The sequence below is a fragment of the Dendrobates tinctorius genome, unplaced genomic scaffold (genome assembly GCF_039654945.1).
Source record: "Dendrobates tinctorius isolate UK_male_01 unplaced genomic scaffold, ASM3965494v1 ptg000383l, whole genome shotgun sequence".
In the NCBI taxonomy this organism is placed as follows: Eukaryota; Metazoa; Chordata; class Amphibia; order Anura; family Dendrobatidae; genus Dendrobates; species Dendrobates tinctorius.
The window spans coordinates 879,197-897,851 of record NW_027362049.1 but is presented as its reverse complement, the minus strand read 5'-3'; the positions used below and the strand labels follow the sequence as shown (position 1 = coordinate 897,851).

Sequence of the window (18,655 nt, the reverse complement as noted above, 5' to 3'; positions counted from 1 at the left end):
GCGGCTCCACGGTTCACATCATCCATCTGATGCGGCTGCACGATCACATCATCCATCTGATGCGGCTGCACGATCACATCCATCTGATGCGGCTCCACGGTTCACATCATCCATCTGATGCGGCTGCACGATCACATCATCCATCTGATGCGGCTGCACGATCACATCCATCTGATGCGGCTCCACGGTTCACATCATCCATCTGATGCGGCTGCACGATCACATCATCCATCTGATGCGGCTCCACGGTTCACATCATCCATCTGATGCGGCTGCACGATCACATCATCCATCTGATGCGGCTCCACGGTTCACATCATCCATCTGATGCGGCTGCACGATCACATCATCCATCTGATGCGGCTGCACGATCACATCATTCATCTGATGCGGCTCCACGGTTCACATCATCCATCTCATGCGGCTGCACGATCACATCATCCATCTGATGCGGCTCCACGGTTCACATCATCCATCTGATGCGGCTGCACGATCACATCATCCATCTGATGCGGCTGCACGATCACATCATCCATCTGATGCTGCTGCACGATCACATCATCCATCTGATGCTGCTGCACGATCACATCATCCATCTGATGCAGCTCCACGGTTCACATCATCCATCAGATGCGGCTGCACGATTCACATCATCCATCTGATGAGGCTGCACGATCACATCATTCATCTGATGCGGCTGCACGATCACATCATTCATCTGATGCGGCTGCACGATCACATCATTCATCTGATGATGCTTCACAGTTCTCATCATCCACCTGATGCGGCTCCATGGTTCACATCATCCATCTGATGCGGCTCCATGGTTCACATCATCCATCTGTTGCAGCTCCATGGTTCACATCATCCATCTGATGCGCTTGTTTTAATAGATCAGTATTTATTTAAGTGACTTCAGAATTGCAGTCACTTTTGAGTATTACAAAAGGCATCAATGGCAAAGAGACATAACTGTTGCTTACGTGGCACAGAACAATCAGCAGTAGAATTTTTTTTTTTTAAATCACACACAGGACACAGAAATTGGAAACATAATGAGTGTTTTATTTCAAAAACTGTTCTGTGCTCCGTGGCTAAAACCAGTCATGAAGCACCAGCAAACAGCTGCTGTATTACAACCCCCATCCTCTTGGCAGTAAGGATAAAGAAGGGGGTGTATTCTGGCTTTAAATAAATTAAATATAAACATTTAACAAAAAAAAGTTGCATCAAAAACGACTTGATTGCATATGTCTCGTGACATTAGAACAGCGCGCGTGTACAAAAATCAACATTCACTCCAAAATGGTTTGCAACACCTTGCAGAGCAGACCCTATTGCGCAGCAAAGGGATTAATTTAAAATCCAAGTGTTTCATGCAAAAAAAGTCTTACATTAAAAAATATTCTACTCTCTCTGGAAAAAACTAAACTAAAGCCCTTTCTTGTTTTCAGTAGATTCATCTTGCAGACATTTGCACAGTGAGATAACTATCCTTGTAATTCACCGAGCATGGATTTGGTCCATTAATGTAAAAACAGAGAACACTGCGTCCCTGATATATGTGCATTCATCTAGATGTGAGGTACTGGAAGAGATCCCTGATGTTTTCCTAGGACTGGTAAGATGGCGTGGATCGGGTCCTTTTTTACCATACCTGGGGAGGGCTGAGAGGCTTACCTGACATTTCCCAACTATTCTTGCTTTTACTAAATGTACATTTACAATGAAGGATTACCATGAATGATTATCTTAAGAACATTCCTTCACCATAATCTTTCAGTGTAAATTAGGTGGCGATGACCCCAAAGCTCTTTCTTTGGGTGACATGATCTTTTGTGCAAAACAAAAAGATCATCATTCTCGGCAGCACATTGCCAACAGGACTTGCGCTGCCGAGTAAAAGGGCAGCCCATGCACAATGAGCAATCTGTTACAGATCATTCACATTGGTAAACATTTACCAAATGGCAGTCGTTTAGTGCCACCGGTCATTTCGTATAAATGGACCGCGTGATTGAAGTAAGCAAGATGAGGAATGTGCCTATTCAGCCGACCACCTATCTAGAAATGGGAGCTTATATTTTAAGTGACTAATTTTAGGGTCAGGGTGTGGGGGAGGTTGTAAACAAAAATGTCCCTTAATGTGCCTCAAGGCTAAATAGTAGTCTGCCGAAAGCATAATAGTTGAGAAGCCCCCATACACATCAAATGATCAGCCAGTTCTGCAAAAATCGGCATGTGGCTGACTTTAGTATATATGGGGACTATGAAATCACAGCTCAGTGCACAAGTCAACATTTAGTGCCAATCTCCTTGGAAGGAATTCAATTAAGGAATAAATATGGGGCTCACATAAAGAGCCATAATATGTTCATACATATGCATTGCCAATCTCATACTTTAGTAGATTTGGACAGGAGACTTGTTCCACAGGGCACCGGGGTATTGGTGTGTGTAGTACCCTTATAATTTAGAGCAATGTTGACTACTTACCACACCTGGCTCTGTGATACATCAGAGTAAAGGCTACACGCCTACCCTGAACCTTTCACAAAAATGTGGAGGCATAAGCAGAACAGTAAAATAAAAAGCTGTAGAGCAGAGCCCTCAGAGATCTCGAGAAGCAGAAATACATTTCAGACTACTTTGGTCTTCAGAACTTTTAAGTTACGTCTTATCTAACGTTTCTTCTAGTGTTTTTTCTAACCCAGAGTTTTGTCTGTAAACTGAAGTGAGATGAAATGTCCCTCAGAGGCAGCATTAATTTTTACCAGAAAATAGCAATTTTGATTGAGACCTTCAGGTTTTCACCACAAATGTTCACATCTTTTCAGCTTCTGCTGCAGTTAAATATACCTATGCTGGACATTTTCTATTATCTCAAAGTTGGGGGTTTACACTTAACAGTGATACTGCGTGAGTTACAGGGGGGATTCCTGAGCTGACGAGGTCCTCCAATCTTTGCAAAGTTCATTCACTCTCCCATACAACGTCCACAGTCAAATCAGTGGATCCGTAAGCAGGCACTGAGATTTGGACTCGCTCAAGAATTGGTTCAGATATTTCGATCTCATTACTGGAGCTAAAAAAAAAATCAAGTACAAATTGTCCAGAGTTGTGTTTCACATCAGTCACGTTAAAGTTGATATAAAAATCCAAGTCACATTTAATTCTGAGCTCAGCCTTCCAAGATCGTCAGTACCTTCCAGTTGTTCTTTCAAGAAGCCTCTGCTGTTCTAAAGCCAGTAAGTTAGTGGAGCACCTGGTCAATATCATATTTCTCACAAAACTTGTTGGTAAAGGGAATACAGGTCAGATATTCTATCCAAGGCCAGTTGATTGGATAAACGTAGAGCCAGATAACGAGTGAAGCAAAAAGACCTATAAAGACCATCAGTGAAACCATGATCATGACTCTCTTGCGGTACTTGTCAGCCGTGCCAAATGTAATGTATGGGAGGAATGCAAATGAGAGCAGAAGACCACTTAAGAAGCCAAAAATATGAGCTATGTTATCAATCCAGGGAAGAAGTCCAAAGAGAAACAGAAAGAGAACAATTCCACAAAGCTTGAAGAGTGCCTTCCATGGCTTGGCCAAGATTTGCCAGCTCTGGAAAAGTTCAACGAAAAGGCATGCCAGAAGACCAAACTGAGATCCTGCTGGACCAACCTGCAGGAAAATACACAAAATACAAGTGAAAATTGTGGTAAACCCTCACATTTGCGATACAGTGAATTAAGGTCTGTTTACGTGGACTAACCGTCAGCAAGACACGACCACCGATTGGTAAACATATAAAAATCGGAGATCGTTAGGACACCTATTTACAGGCAGACCAAAGAAAAACATGCACACTGAGTGAACTATATTCTATCACTCACTGTGCATAGGCCACTATAGTTCTTGGCAGTGTGAGTCCTGTTTACACAGGATGATTCACTGCAAAGAATGGGTTTTTTTTGTGCTGCACAAAAAATAATTGCACCTGATGAACGGCAGACTTGGCAGGATAATCATGAAACACTTGTTCACGATTATCTTGCAGTGTAAATGCCCCTTAGTTAACCACAAGACCTCAGTCCTCATGTCAAACTCAACAGGGTCCAGAAAACTTTAAGAACTAACCTGTCTACCTTCCCCATAGCTGCCAGTGTCACAGAGGGGACAAACTAGAAAAGTATGGCTAAAATGTCATGTACAATGTGAGGACAGTGAAAGTGTGGTGACCCAGCGAAAGCTACAGACAGATACTCTTGGGAAATGGGTGACAAATCCTGGCTGTCTGATTACATGGATTAGTGGCAGGCTTAGGCCAGACAGGTAATCTCTAGATAAGCCTATGAAAGCTAGAAAATAAAGGAGCACGAGAGGGGAATTCACGTGCGCATCAGACCATGGGAGTTGTTTTGTTAGAAACACTGAGCTAGTTAAAAAAACAAAATAAAAAACACCTTGACCTGTATATATCATCTGGGAACGTCTTATCTATCCACTTTGCTTTGCCCAGACTAAACTGGCACACTATAACATTTCACACATTAGTTCATAAGAATAAATTAAATGTAGCAAAAGGGGGTGTCTAGCTAAGAAAACATGGCTGCTTCCTTCCAAAAATGCATCACATCTGTACACGTTTTATGCGGCATTGTAGCGCGGCCCAATTCACTGCAATAAAGGAGAGGCAGTAATACCAGACGTAACCCATGGACAGGTGTGGTTCTGATTCCTGAAGAAGGCAGTCACGTTTTCTAATCCCTTTAACGGGTAGAAGCTTTAAAGTGCATCATATGTGGCAAAGGCCGAAACTGCATTTCTATCACACAGTTCACAAAGGACTTACCTCTGCCCTGTAGGGCAGGAATAAGGCACTGGCTAGGTTCCCTGTAATGCCACTCAATATGTAGATGATGGAGATCCGAAGCCAGCCTGCCAGCTTCTCTAGATCACGCAGGACAGTCATCTGGAAAATCACTGACACCAAACAATGGACAATCCTAAAATAAGCAAGTGAAGTTAGAAACCAAGCAGGTCAAAAGGATGAGACATATTCAGACCCATAGCAACTTTACAGCCATTTTATGTCCTTATCGTGCTCTGAAAAGAGAAAGCTGCATGGTCGTTTGTTTCTTTAAGGCCAGTTTTATGGGTTTTTTTTATTTTCTATAAATAAGACCTCAAAATAGGAATGCCCTAAATATATAGCCAGATTCAAACAGTCACTGGTCACGTAAATGTACATCGGTGCACATTGTAGTGGATGTGTGTAGGAGCTGAGAGACAGTTTTCAGCGATGTATCAGTTATTAGGCAGTGTGCGATTTTCATACAATGAATGTTTTATCACCAGGAGATTATCACTGCCTAGACTACAGCTCACGTGAGCTCAGGTCCAGTACTGATTATCAGCTTACTATTTATATTAAGAATGTATACAGATGTGCCGGGTTTCACTTTGAGCTTTGCACCCACTAGGCTAAGTGACACATCAGTGGAATCAGGATCTCTTTTCCTACATTATGCTGCGCTCAGGTAGCAAAAACCTGGTGATAGATTCTTTTTAAATGTCTTTTTTTAAATTTATTAGGTCATGTGCACACGCTTCGGATTCTGCAGCAGATTTGGCCCTGCGGATCCGCAGCAGTTCTGCAGACAGTGTACAGTACCATGTAAGTCTATGGGATTTACAATCCGCAGTGCACATGCTGCGTTTTTTTCACTGCGGAAAAGCTGCAGTTTTAAATCCGCAGAAAGAATATTTTTTCTGCGGATTCCGCTGCGGTTTGACACCTATTCCATTGTCCAGGTGTCAAACCGCAGGGGAAAACCGCTGGCCAATCCGCAGGAAAACTGCAGGTCACTTTACCTGCGGTTTTACCTGCGGATCCGCACGGAAAAATCCGCTGGTGAATCTGCAGCGTGTGCACATAGCCTTAGTTTTTTTTACATCAAGCAGAATTATGCAACTTTTCAATTCCCCTTTCTTTAACCATGAATATCAATTCCTTACCACTCCCCAAGATTGGGGAGATGCCCCCAGCTGGTGACATCTAGTTGTCAGTTCATTTATATTTTTATTTTAGGAAGAATAACGAGGGAATGGAACAGTGCAAAGATATAAAAAAGCAATCCAAAACCATTTCACGGGAAACACCAAGGTTACTTACCGGTATCCGTTTTTTCCGGAGCCCATGACGGCACACATGATAGAGGGGATCTGCCCAGTCAGGACAGGAACCCTACTGAAGATAAAAGGGCGGTACCTCTCCCTCGCTTCAGTTGGTTTACAGAGCATGAGAGCCATGAGAGGCCCCCCTGGTTAGTACACATGGTAAAACTATCACCACATCATATTTAACTAAAAAAGCACCCAAACTATAGTGCACACCAAAGGAGTGATAAGGTGGGGGAATATACAGGTGCCGTCATGGGCTCCGGAAAAACCGGCTTCCGGTAAGTAACCTTGTTGTTTTCCCGTCTCCCATGACGGCACACTTGAGAGACTTTTGTAGAATAAGACACCTTAGGGAGGGACCACCGCTTGTAGCACCCTTCTACCAAAGGTTAGGTCAGTAGAGGAAGATAGATCAAGTCGGTAGTGCTTAAAAAAGGTCGACGGTGAGGACCAAGTAGCGGCTCTACAAATCTGCTCAATAGATACCTCAGCCTTCTCTGCCCAGGAGGCAGCCACGGCTCTGGTGGAGAGAGCCTTGATGCCTTCAGGAACAGGAGCGCCACTCGCAGAGTAGGATAATAGAATGGCCTCCATGATCCATCTGGCAATGATACTTTTAGCTACCCCATACCCTTTTCTACTACCCTGAAAGGCTATAAACAGGGATTGATCTTTCCTCCACTGACTAGTTACTGACATGTAACGTAATATGGCCCTCCTTGCATCCAATGTATGGAACTTTGCTCCCCAGGGTTTCTAGGATTATTACAGAATGATGGCACCTTGGGGAGGTAGGCCGGGTCTGGTCTTAGAACCACTCGGTCATCCAAGATCTGCATATATGGAGGGCATATAGATAGAGTTTGTAGGTCGCTCACTCTGCGGGCCGATGTTAAGGCTACCAGTAATACAGTTTTAAGTGTGAGTAGTTTTGGCGACAGCTCTTGTAATGGTTCAAAGGGATCTTGACTTTGAGGGTGTTAGTGGCTAACCTGAGTTGTAGTCCTGCCTGTAGAAACTCTAGGATAGGTCCCACTGGAGCTACATCTCCTAAAGGTTCCCCCAAGAAGTCAAGGAACTTTTTCCACATTCTACCGTAGATTCTGGATGTGATAGGTTTTCTACTCTTCAACAGGGTGGAGAGTAACCCTGGTGAGAATCCATGGCAATTCAGTAGCGCCCTCTCAAATTCCAGGCTATCCGATGGAAGCCCTTCACCTGAGAGTGGACCACTGGTCCCTGGGTAAGTAGGTCTGGAATTTGTGGTAAGATCCATGGATCTGTTACTGACGTGATTTTCAAAAAGGAGAACCAAGACCTCCTCGGCCAGAACTGAGCTATGAGGATTAGTCTCGCTCGGTCTTTCCTGATTTTCTGGACTACTATCGGAATCATTGTTCTGGGGGGAATGCGTAGGCCATAGAGAATTTCCAGGGTATTTGTAGGGCGTCTACGGCGAACGGGTGTTCTTTTGGATTTAGTGAGCAGAACTTCCTGACTTTTCTGTTGTGTGAGGTGGCAAACAGGTCTATTTCTGGTTTGCCCTAAGCTTGCGCTATTTTTTGGAAAACCTGGGGGTTTAGGGACCATTCCCCCTGTCTCAGGTGTCTGCGACTCAGGAAGTCTGCTTGCTTATTTTCGACGCCCCTTCTGTGCAGTGCCGTGATGGATAACAGATGTTGTTCTGCTAACTGGAAAAGTAGATTTTATATTTCCTTGAGGCCCTGACACCTCGTTCCCCTCTGGTGGTTGATGTAAGCTACCACTGCACGATTGTCCGTCATGACTCGAGTGTGGTGGCCCCAAAGAAAGGGGAGAAAATGTTTCACGGCCTTCTTTACTGCCCATAGTTTTTACCTTTAAACCGTGATCCCTTTCTAGCGAGGACCAGGTTCCCTGTATTGAGTGGGATCTCAGGTATGCTCCCCACCCTGTAGCACTCGCGTCGGTTGTAATGATGTCCTTGACTGGTTTTTGCCACAGGCCACCGGCTGTTAGATGCTCCTCTACAGTCCACGATAGTAGGGAATCTCTTACAGCCATGGAGAGACATAGTTCTCCTCCTAAAAGCCCTTTCAGTTGTTTCTGTGCTGACAGAACTTCCCACTGCAGTTGTCTTAAGTAGTACTGTGCCCATGCTACTGCGGGTATGCATGATGTCAACGAGCCAAGAAGGGACATTGTGTTCCTCAGTATCATAGCCGGCCTTGGCATTGCTGTGGAGCTCGGCCCCTTATCTTGGTCACTTTGTTCTCTGGTAGGAGGCAGCTCTGTCGCTCAGAGTCCAGTATTAACCCTAAGAAGGAGTGCACTTTTACTGGTGTTTATCTTGAATTGGGGATGTTTACTATCCATCCTAACCCTATTAAAGTTGATATGATTTTCTTCACTTGGTGTGTGCAATGGGTCTCTGACCTCCCTACCACAAGGAAGTCGTCCAGGTATGGGATGATCACTATATCCCGGGAACGAAGAAATGACATTACGTCGGCCATCACTTTGGTGAAAAGTCTGGGGGCTGTAGACAGGCCGAATGGAAGGGCTGCGTATTAGTAGTGTTTGACCTGACCTTGGACATAGAGCGCTACTTTCAAGTACTTTTGATACTCCCGATGGATTGGGATATGATAGTAGGCATCTTTTAAGCCTATCACTGCCATGAGGCAGTGCTGGAACAGGATTTTTGTGGCCGTATTGATTGACTCCATTTTGAAGGAGCAATTGTCTATCCACTGATTGAGTCTCCTCAGATTGACTATGGTCCTCTAAGAGCCGTCTGGTTTTTGTATTAAAAAGAGGGGTGGGGGGGGTAGTAAAACCCCCTTCCTTCTTCTTGAACTGGGACTTCCTGTAGGACTTGTTTTTGCACTAGTCCCAAGACTTCCGTCTCCAAAGCCAGTTGTTGCTCTTGGGCTTTCCTTCGGGGTGTCATTATAAAGGTTCGCCTGGGCGGATGGGTGAATTTTATTTTTAATCCGTCCTTGATTATGCTTAGGACCCATGTACTGGGGGAGATATTTTCCCAGGTGGAAAGGAAGAGAGAAAGCCTTCCCCCTACCTCTGACCTGATGTCATTGGGGAGATTTTTTGGAGGAAGTAGAGGGCCCTTTTAAACATATAGCCCGATCACCTCTTTTCTTTAAAGTCCCAATTTTTCCTATCTCCCGGGAGACGACCCCTGTTAAACCTTCTCCTCCGAAAGGGCTGCTTTTTGGGTTCTTCCGGAAATTGGGGAAAGCCTTTCTTCCTATCCCCCGCATGCTCCAAAATTTCCTCTAGGTTTTTTCCTGAAGAGGAATTGGCCGTCACATGGAATGGAACACAGACTATGTTTCAATGGCAAATCCCCCGGACACCCTTTAAGCCACAGGACTAGTCTTGCCGCATTTGACAAGCTCACCGCTCTAGCTGTTAATCTCGCGGAATCTGCTGAGGTACCCGCTAGGAAAGCCACTGCTCCATGTACCAGTGTCAGATTAGACAGTATTTCGTCCCTAGGAGCTTTATCCCTGATCTGGTCCTCTATTTGTTGTAGCCAGACCATGAGGGCACGGGCGGTACAAGTACCAGCTATTGCCGGTTTTAATCCACCTGCCAATGCTTCCCAGATATGTTTCAGGAACCCATCTGCTTTTTTTATCAAGCGGGTCTTTCAGCACGCCAGAGTTCTCTAATGGTAGAGATACCTTTGAGGATTTAGCCACGGCACCATCAAATTTTTGGGATTTTTTCCCAGGTTTCTGAGTCTTTTTGTTCAAATGGGTACCTCCTTTTCAATGTAGAAGGTAAGGCACCCGACCGCAGGTTTTTTCCCTTCCCTGTCAATTAAGGCCTTTATCTTATCATTTACAGGGAAGGTGCATTTTTTTCTTTTCCTCCAGCCCTCCAAACATAACATCCTCCAATGATTTAGGTGTCTTTTCCTTCTTAAGGCCCATTGTAGGCCTGACAGCTTTGACCAGTTTTTCCACGTCCACTGTTGGGAACACGGACGGCCCCCTATTTTGCTGTCTGAGGAGGAGTCTGAGGACTGAGTAGAGGAAGAGGAGGTGCCCCCTATTTCGCTGTCTGAGGAGGAGTCTGAGGACTGAGTAGAGGAAGAGGAGGTGGACAAGGATCTTTCCCGACCTTCCTGCACTAGCGAGGCCTCTGAATCCAAGTCCCTTTTGCGGCTTTTTTTTTCCCACCATTTTGAAGGCTGCCTTTAGGGAACCTTTCACTTCCTCTTGTATGATAGCCCTAAGGCTAGTTACAAAATCAAGGGTCTCATCCCGTATGGTATTATTTACACAGTCAGTGCAGAGATTATTCTGCCACTGAACGACCAGCGGGTTTTTGCATAGGGCGCATTCGACCCCTAGTGATCAAGCAGAAATATGGAACCCCGTTACCATAAGGGTGACATTCATGTAGATCACTCACCACCACTGTCAATCAAGGATACCGATTTTGGAGGCTGACGTTTTTTCTCGACATTGCAGAGTCTTGCCGGTCCTGTTTACGACTGCCGCTCCTACCACTTGAGTGGCTACTCCTGGTATGCTGACGGCTCGGCAAGGCATCTGGCGAGAGCTCCTGCAGAAAAGGCTGCTGCTGCTCTTTTTGCCCCACTTCCATTGTGAAGCTTTGGGCATGAGTGCGTCTTCTGTGGTCATCCCTCTTTCCAAGAGGGATCCACTGCACTCTCCGCTTCCTTCGGTGCCCATTGACAGCCCCTCCCCCCCTGCCACGCCACCGGGATGATTATTTGCCAGCCGGCATTTCTTCGTGGGAGCCGCCATCTTGGATCCGGCGCCGCCACCCCCCCGACGTCACGCGGGCGCGCCCATTCCCAGCGTGCCTTGCAGGTGACCTCAGAGGGGCACGCCCCGAAGCGGCGGCCCCTTCCTGGATGCCGGCAGGGGGAGGAGGGCGGCGTGGCAGGCACGGAAGAGCCCCTGGACCCCTGACCATGCTGCATGGACACCTGCTCACAGGCTCTGCCTGATCTTCCACACTGGCACGGGAGAGGGGCAGGTACGTGTGACCTCCGTCTTCAGCACACGGGTCCCTGTCAGGACAGAAAACCCAAGCGAGGGAGAGGTACCACCCTTTTATCTTCAGTAGGGTTCCTGTCCTGACTGGGCGGATCCCCTCTCTCATGTGTGCCGTCATGGGAGACGGGAAAATACATATGTACTAAACTAGATGTTAGGAGAAGCGAGGTCCACCTCAAATCCAGAGGTTGAAATTGATAGCAGCCTCTACAATTCTCGTGTACCAATGTTGCAATGCTATTAGCTTAGAAACCAATCATTCAGCTGGATTATGGTTATCAATACTTGACAACTAACTATAAATATCCTCACTGACAAATACCTACCCAGCATGAAGGAAAAGGGATAACCAGAGTCTGTAAAACTGATCAGGGATCTCAGGATTTAGAAATGGCAGCAAACCACACACTTCATCCAGACAGTGGACCTGCAGAAGATAAAACCATTTAACAACACAAATACAAATATCAGCTTTAATGATATTACCCATTTCTAAGGAATTGTACCAAGAATGCAAATTCTCACCTATTTACAGGATCAGTGAAAAATTGAAGAATAGTGGGACCACTACCAATCTAGAGACGTCGCCTCTCTATTGAGTGCCATGGTTGAATGGAATGCTAAAGTGCAGTCTTGGTATAACTTTGTAACTAAGCGGATTTCAGACCCCTGATCCTATCCACACAACTAGCAGTAGCCGTGGAGCGTACCTACGATGATCCTAGACGCCTCGGCACAGCCGGAGAGCTAACTAAGCCTACAGCAAGAAAAGGGAAATCTAAACTGCCCTGGAGCAGACCACAAAGGAATAGATAGCCCCCAAACATATATTGTTGGTGAGACAAGATGAAAACACAAACGCGGGCAGGAAAATAGACTGAGCAAATGATGGGGCCCACACTGACTAGACAGGACAGGAAAGGAAAGACACTGTCTGCAATCACGCAAAAAACCCAACACGTCTGATGCACAAAAAACACTGAAGTCGCACGACTTCGCCCCCACTATATCAGCACTCTGGTATATTCTGAAAGCAAATCAAAAAGAGACCAATATAACAGGGGACAAAACAAACAGTGTCTTCTGCATACTAGGGTAATATGTCAAGAGTCCCTGCACCTGCATGTCTCATGGCTGTTTGACAGTCGCAACACATGCAGGCATTGCCTGTTTTTTAGACAATCCCTGCATGTGTTGCAGCTGTCAAACACCCTTGAGACATGCAGCCACGAGGGACACAAACACATTACCCGAGCACGCCGAAGACACTCTGTTAGTGCCCGAGCATGGAGCATAACACCTTATCCCAGCACTTTCGCTCATCACTACTCTGCAGTAAAGGAAAATTGTTGGCGCACAGAAGCTGCCCAGATCCAGCAATCCGGTCAAGGCTTACAAGTCACATTTTACAGTGAAGTTTTTTTTTTGAGCTACCATTATGTAATAGGAATTTGGATTCCCGACTGCAGTTTTCCTCTAGTACCAAGATTAGCCCTGCTTGTAATATTTAGGCAACACAAGTCATCAGAAAATTGCTGATAATGCAAATCACCAATAAGAGCAAATGATCTCTACGCCATCTTATTCATTCAGTAATCTACTATATACTTACTTTGTAATGTCTTCCCATTCTGTTCCGTCCAGATGTGTCCGTATCCCAGATTTCTAAGTGGCGGAAGTTCACCGACCGCCATATTGGGACACCCAAGTGATGGGTGTCTCAAGGAGGAAGCTGCTGGTGGTACAAACCTATTGCGTGGTACCACCAGAGGAACACCGTCGCACCACATACACACTGTATACGCCATGCAAAAGACAATACTGACATTACAGCAGGGGATCACAGAGGATTCATTTTGTGAGGGAAAATATTTCACTGTTTTCAAACAATATTTTACCTCACAAAATGTATCCTCTGCGATCTCCTGCAGTAATGTCAGTATTATCTTTCGCTTCCTCCCCTGCCCAGGAGATGTGGTATGTTCTGTAAACGGTCAGACACAGACAATTTTTAAAACGAACTTTCGTTCGTAGGAAAACCCCTTTAAAAAGCAAATATCAAAGCCAACATGGGGTAGACCGGTCAAAGAAGAGAGCACAGACGGGAGAAGTCAGCAAATGGGGAAAGAGATAGTGGATAGGTGGGTGAGCACATGGGGTGGGGTGGGGGGGGGATTCTTAACGCTGCAAAGCCTGCCCCCATCGTGACATTACCGCCCTCCTGATGTGATAGCATCGGACCTCCATCTAGTATACCATAACCATCTATTGGAAACCAAGACTGACCTGTGAGCAAAGTGTGGCCTCTTCATGGAAATACCCATGCATGAAGTCACAGTATTCCCTTGTTGTAATTTCACAACTGAGAAAAATAAAAAAATTTAATTATAAAATGGGAAAACTACTTTCCTCTCCCACCGATGCCGAATTATACATCCTTACAAAGTGTATGCCATAGTTCTTACCTCCCCTTGGTACCAATACAGCATGGTCTTCCTTTGATTTCACAGTCCATGTGTCTAAATCCAGTGTGGTTGTTTTTGGGTTGATAGGTGCAAATCTAGAGAAAGGACAGTTGTTAGAGAGTATCTGTCATCGGGTTTTAGCAAATTCATCTGAGAACATCTTAATATAGGGGACGATACCATGACTTCAGCGATGTATCACTTAGGCTAGTTTCACACTAGCGTTTTTGAGCGCAGCGACGGCCTGCACATGGCCGCCGCTAAGCCCCGCCCCCTGCCGCGCCTCCGCCGGTAGCTCCGCCTACCGGCGCATGACGCTGCATGCGCCCTGCGTCCCCTATCTTTATCACTGGGGGCGCAGGCCGTGCGCAGTATGCGTTTGGTGGCGCATGCGCCTTTTTGACGGTGCGCTGGCGCAACCAAACTGCAGCAGGTTGCGTTTGGCGCAGGTCGCCGCACCGTCAAAAGGACGCATGCGCCGCCAAACGCATACTGCGCACGGCCTGCGCCCCCAGTGATAAAGATAGGGGACGCAGGGCGCATGCAGTGTCATGCGCCGGTAGGCGGAGCTACCAGCGGAGGCGCGGCAGGGGGGAGGGGCTTAGCGACGGCCATGCGCAGGCCGTCGCTGCGCTCAAAAACGCTAGTGTGAAACTAGCCTTACAGGGCTGCTTGCTGTAGTTTTGATCAAACGTTAGTTTATCGGCAGCAGATCTAAAACTTCTCTGAATGATGAGCTCTGTAACCCCGGCCAAACCACTGTGTCAGCTTTCTGCCTATGCACAGTGTACACAACTGCCAATCAGTGATGGGGATTATACAGAGGTTGTGAATATGAAGGACGACTACCTGGCAACAGGTTTTTTAGTCTTCCAGTGGTGATCTCCACCTGATAAATCAGTGATTTTGTCAATAAGTAAGCAGCCCAGTAAGTTACACATCACTGGAATTAGAATCTCTGGTCTGTACATTATGCTTCTCACAGATTAGATGACAAACACCTCATGACAGATTCCCATCAAGTACCACCCTGCCCATCTAACTGAATCATTAACTCACTGAATAACACTTACTGGCCACTGAGTGATGTCATCAGCCCAGACATGCGGGGTTATAGAGGCGGGCTCCTCACAAGTCCTAGTGGAAAAAAAAATTAAAAGGTTTACAAGACCATCAAAACTGGCATGACCAAATAGAACGTTAAATTAATATTCAAAGACTGGCCCCAAATTATGGTCCACTAGCACACAGAATGATACTGGCACAATCTATAGGTTTCTCTTTTGCATGAGTGACTTTGGATTGTGTGTAAGAGATGAGGATATAAGAATGTGAATCCCAAACACATTTATCTGCAGGTAAATACAGCTTTAGTTTCAACGATTTTATTGAAAACATGAATATCTTTTAACATGAAAGACATTGATATCAAAGCACAAGGGTCCCCTCGCAGGGGGACTTATGTGAGAGGATAAATGAAAAAATATACAATATCCTTATTATCATAGTCTTAGCTTTATAAAATTATAGAATAACAGTCTTAACACAACTAGTTAGGGTTAATGGGGGATAGACAGGTAAATACAGTTTTAATCCTGGTCTTCAGTTTAATTGGAAGTGCAGCTACAGAGAGAAAATTAAATTGTATTCTACCTGCAGCTGCTCACTTCCAGTACTTGGTGGCAGTGCAGGGAGCTGTAACAATCAGCGCTCACTACACAGCGAGTGTTGTAGGGCAGGATGTCGGCCATGGTGTAGGGGGCTGATTAGTATGCGCTCATTGTGTAGTGATTGGTGACTACATAGCCCCTTGGAATACCCCAATAAGCAATGTCCTTCTCCCTACAGCGGCTCTTCCAATTAGACTGCCAATGATCATCCTGCAGATGATCACTATAGCATGTAGGCATGGGTGAAAAACTTTAGTTTTTTTTTTTTGCTGACAGGTTCCCTCTAAGAGTACAAAGCTATGGAAAATGTTGCTGCTATGTAGACAATTGGACATAAAATAGATTGCAGAAAAGAGATTTTGTAAGTTTCATCTTTATGACTTCTGGAATGCAGCACAGCATATAGAGACATGCACACTGGAGGCTTACATAAGGATTTAGAGATGGCGTACAGATCGCTCTGGATGTTATGGAGGACCTAGTAGGTTATCGTGGGTTTAATAGCCTAACAGACAGATGAGTGGCAAAGTCCTATTCCTGTAAGTAAGCCAGCATGCCACCACTGGCGGACAAACAATGAGCACGTGGCAAGGGAGCTGATCCTAACGGAGGACAATAGGTCTTGTGACAAGCAGACAGCTTTAGTAAAGTAGCCATAGTAATCCAAGGCCAGGGATGGGTGGCTGCTAGCACATAGGCAAGACATCTGGGCAGGACAGAGGCTAAAAGACATTTTAGGCACTAGGTCCCATTCCTAAATGATAAGTATTCCACACCTCAAGTAAAACGTTATATATCAGGCAAAAAGGACGAACAAATACTGTTTCAATACTAATTATGTAGTGTGCCCACTAACATCCACAAGTCTGAAGATGAGTATATGCTAGACCTCAGGAAGGCAATGGTGTATCTGTTCTGCAGCCATTATATGGCATTTTAAAGATTTATCAATAGGATATGCCATGAATGTCTTAACAGATTAAATGGATGTCTTTGTTGATATTTTTTTAAAGCGACTATTGTTAGTATGCCATAAGGAAGATGATCGAGCAGCCAATTCTAGAGCCTCAGCGCTAATCAATTTCAACTCACCGAGGGTCTTGGTGACACACAGCCCCCGAAACTCTCATTTCACCATTCTCATTAAGTTTAGGAGCACTATAATCTGGCCACTTTAAGAACGTAGCCAATGTTTCCTAGCATAAAAAAAACACAACATTTAGAAACATGCTGGTAGTGAGACTTTTTTTTTTTTTTTGATTATTGACATACATTTTAAAAAGTTAAAAGAAAGAAGCACAGAGCCAACACATTGGGAAACTAATACTAATAACCCACTCAATTACCATTACTCAGATAACGCCCTTTACAATCGAGGCACTGGGAAATCTCCCACAATTACAATCCATTCATAGGGCTGCAAATTAAAATATTCTGAAAGACCTCTATTAGAGCCCGAGCAGCAATAAAAACTTGTAAAAGCTCCCGGTCCTGATGGACTCCCTTTAAGGTATTATAAATAGTCTGGCTCCCCACTTACTAAACTTTCATAGAACACTCCTTTTTGCGCTCCTTCCTAATTCTTCTTTCGCTTTATCTATACTGTCCTCCATTCCGCTTTGCTATCCCTTCTACGAAATCGGGAGGTAGGTTTGGAGTCAAATCCCCCCCCCTGTAAATATTCAGCCGTTAGGCATATTATTATAGCTTTATTCACATTTAATGTATGTTTACAATAGTATTTTACAGATATTTGAAGATGGTCATTATTTCTGCCCACTATTTGCAACTTTGAAAGCGATACAGCATGTTTTCTATTGGACCTGTGATGCCATGTGGAAAACGCTAGGACTGAGCAAAGATGTTTGCTGGACCCTTGTCCAGTGGCCTTATCGGTAATCCGGCAAACTTCCATCTCACTGCCGGCATGCCCAGCCCCTATTCTAATTAATAGTACTGATGCAATGTCATGTGTGTTTTCCAATTAAGTTGCAACAGACCTACTAATCAGAGAGGATCAAGGGAATGCCGGAAAATAGAGAGGTACGCAGCGCTGGAGTCCAACGGTAGTCCGTGGCCTTTGGACTAGGGTCCTAAAAAAAAAAAAAAAAAAAAAAAAAAGGTTTGTCTCAACTTAACGCTTTCGATGCCATAAATGAAATCTCAGAACTATTAGGTTACAGTGTAATGTATAGCGTCCCATCTAGTATCACATTAAACCTGGTCCACAAGTGGTTAAGACAAACAGCACAAAAAATAAATGCATTTTTTTTTTCTAATAAGCCTTTATCAGTTTTTTTTTTATAAGAGCATGCCAACACACTATCGTTGTCTGTTTACATGTAAGCGCCCTTCGGCAGCACGGTGGACCAGTGATTAGCGCAGCTGCTTTGCTGCGCTGGAGTCCTGGTTTCCAATCTCACCAAGGACAACATCAGCAAGGAGTTTGTATGTTCTCCCCATGTTTGTGTGGGATTCCTCCGGGTACTCCGGTTTCCTCCCACACTCCAAAGACATACTGATAGGGAATTTAGGTTGTGAGCCCCAATGGGGACAGCGATGATAATGTGTGCAAACTGATAGCGCTATATAAGCAAAGCATAATAAATAAAAAAAAAAAAGTGACCTTAACCATCGAAAAATGAAACGCTGCCGTGGCACATACATCAGGGGAGCAGAGGGAGGCTAGACAAATAGGCACGAGTTTAACATATTCTACGAAGGTTATTAGACAAAAGGGTCCTTTCACTTTTGGATCTGAATGTAAATTTTGCTGCTCCGAACTCAAAGCGTTAATCATGCAGCCAAACTAAAGTAACAAGCATGTGCTGGTGACTGTGCGCCACCTACTGGTAATATATTGTGAACAGGGCGAAGATGGAAGAGGAAAACATCAGACTTTAACCTTACCGAGCAGTCTCGACGTAGTGTCTGTACACATCCTGAGTTATCATTCTGAATGCAGCAGCCAGACTCGCGTTCAAGGTCGTGTTCCCTTTTTATCAGGCTCTCGATTTGCTCATCTCTCCGTATGCAAGGGGAGAACTTTGCTCCCAAGTGGATGAGTGCTATCTGAAATGGAAAGTTTTCTGATAAGGCTCCACATTTCCTTTAAATTATAGAGGTCCCAATATACAATGTGGGGCCCTTACAGATGAGTCCTACTTACAGAACTGGGACCTATCCAGAAGTTTTCTTGCTGAATGTATTTCACGCTCTCATATACTCCTTTGTTCCGTAAAACCTACACACAAAGCGCAAATATAAATCCTCAAGTTGTCCACTTGAGTGAAGTCTTTGAATGGACTA

At 44.9% G+C, this 18,655-nt stretch overlaps 1 protein-coding gene across 4 annotated transcripts in view; it reads right to left on the bottom strand.

Moving 5' to 3' along the window:
• Positions 1-1,044: 1,044 nt before the first annotated feature.
• The window catches only part of RHBDF2 (rhomboid 5 homolog 2), a 125,002-nt gene continuing 107,391 nt past the window's right edge, over positions 1,045-18,655 (bottom strand). For all 4 annotated transcript variants that reach the window (XM_073563154.1, XM_073563157.1, XM_073563155.1 and 1 more), the window contains exons 11-19: positions 18,516-18,590; positions 18,257-18,418; positions 16,439-16,542; positions 14,750-14,813; positions 13,677-13,771; positions 13,498-13,573; positions 11,538-11,638; positions 4,845-4,998; positions 1,045-3,673 (exon numbers count right to left, since the gene is read on the bottom strand). In XM_073563154.1, coding sequence (XP_073419255.1) covers positions 3,254-3,673; positions 4,845-4,998; positions 11,538-11,638; positions 13,498-13,573; positions 13,677-13,771; positions 14,750-14,813; positions 16,439-16,542; positions 18,257-18,418; positions 18,516-18,590 — 1,251 coding nt within the window. In that variant the 3' untranslated portion in view covers positions 1,045-3,253. The remainder of the gene's footprint in view (positions 3,674-4,844; positions 4,999-11,537; positions 11,639-13,497; positions 13,574-13,676; positions 13,772-14,749; positions 14,814-16,438; positions 16,543-18,256; positions 18,419-18,515; positions 18,591-18,655) is intronic.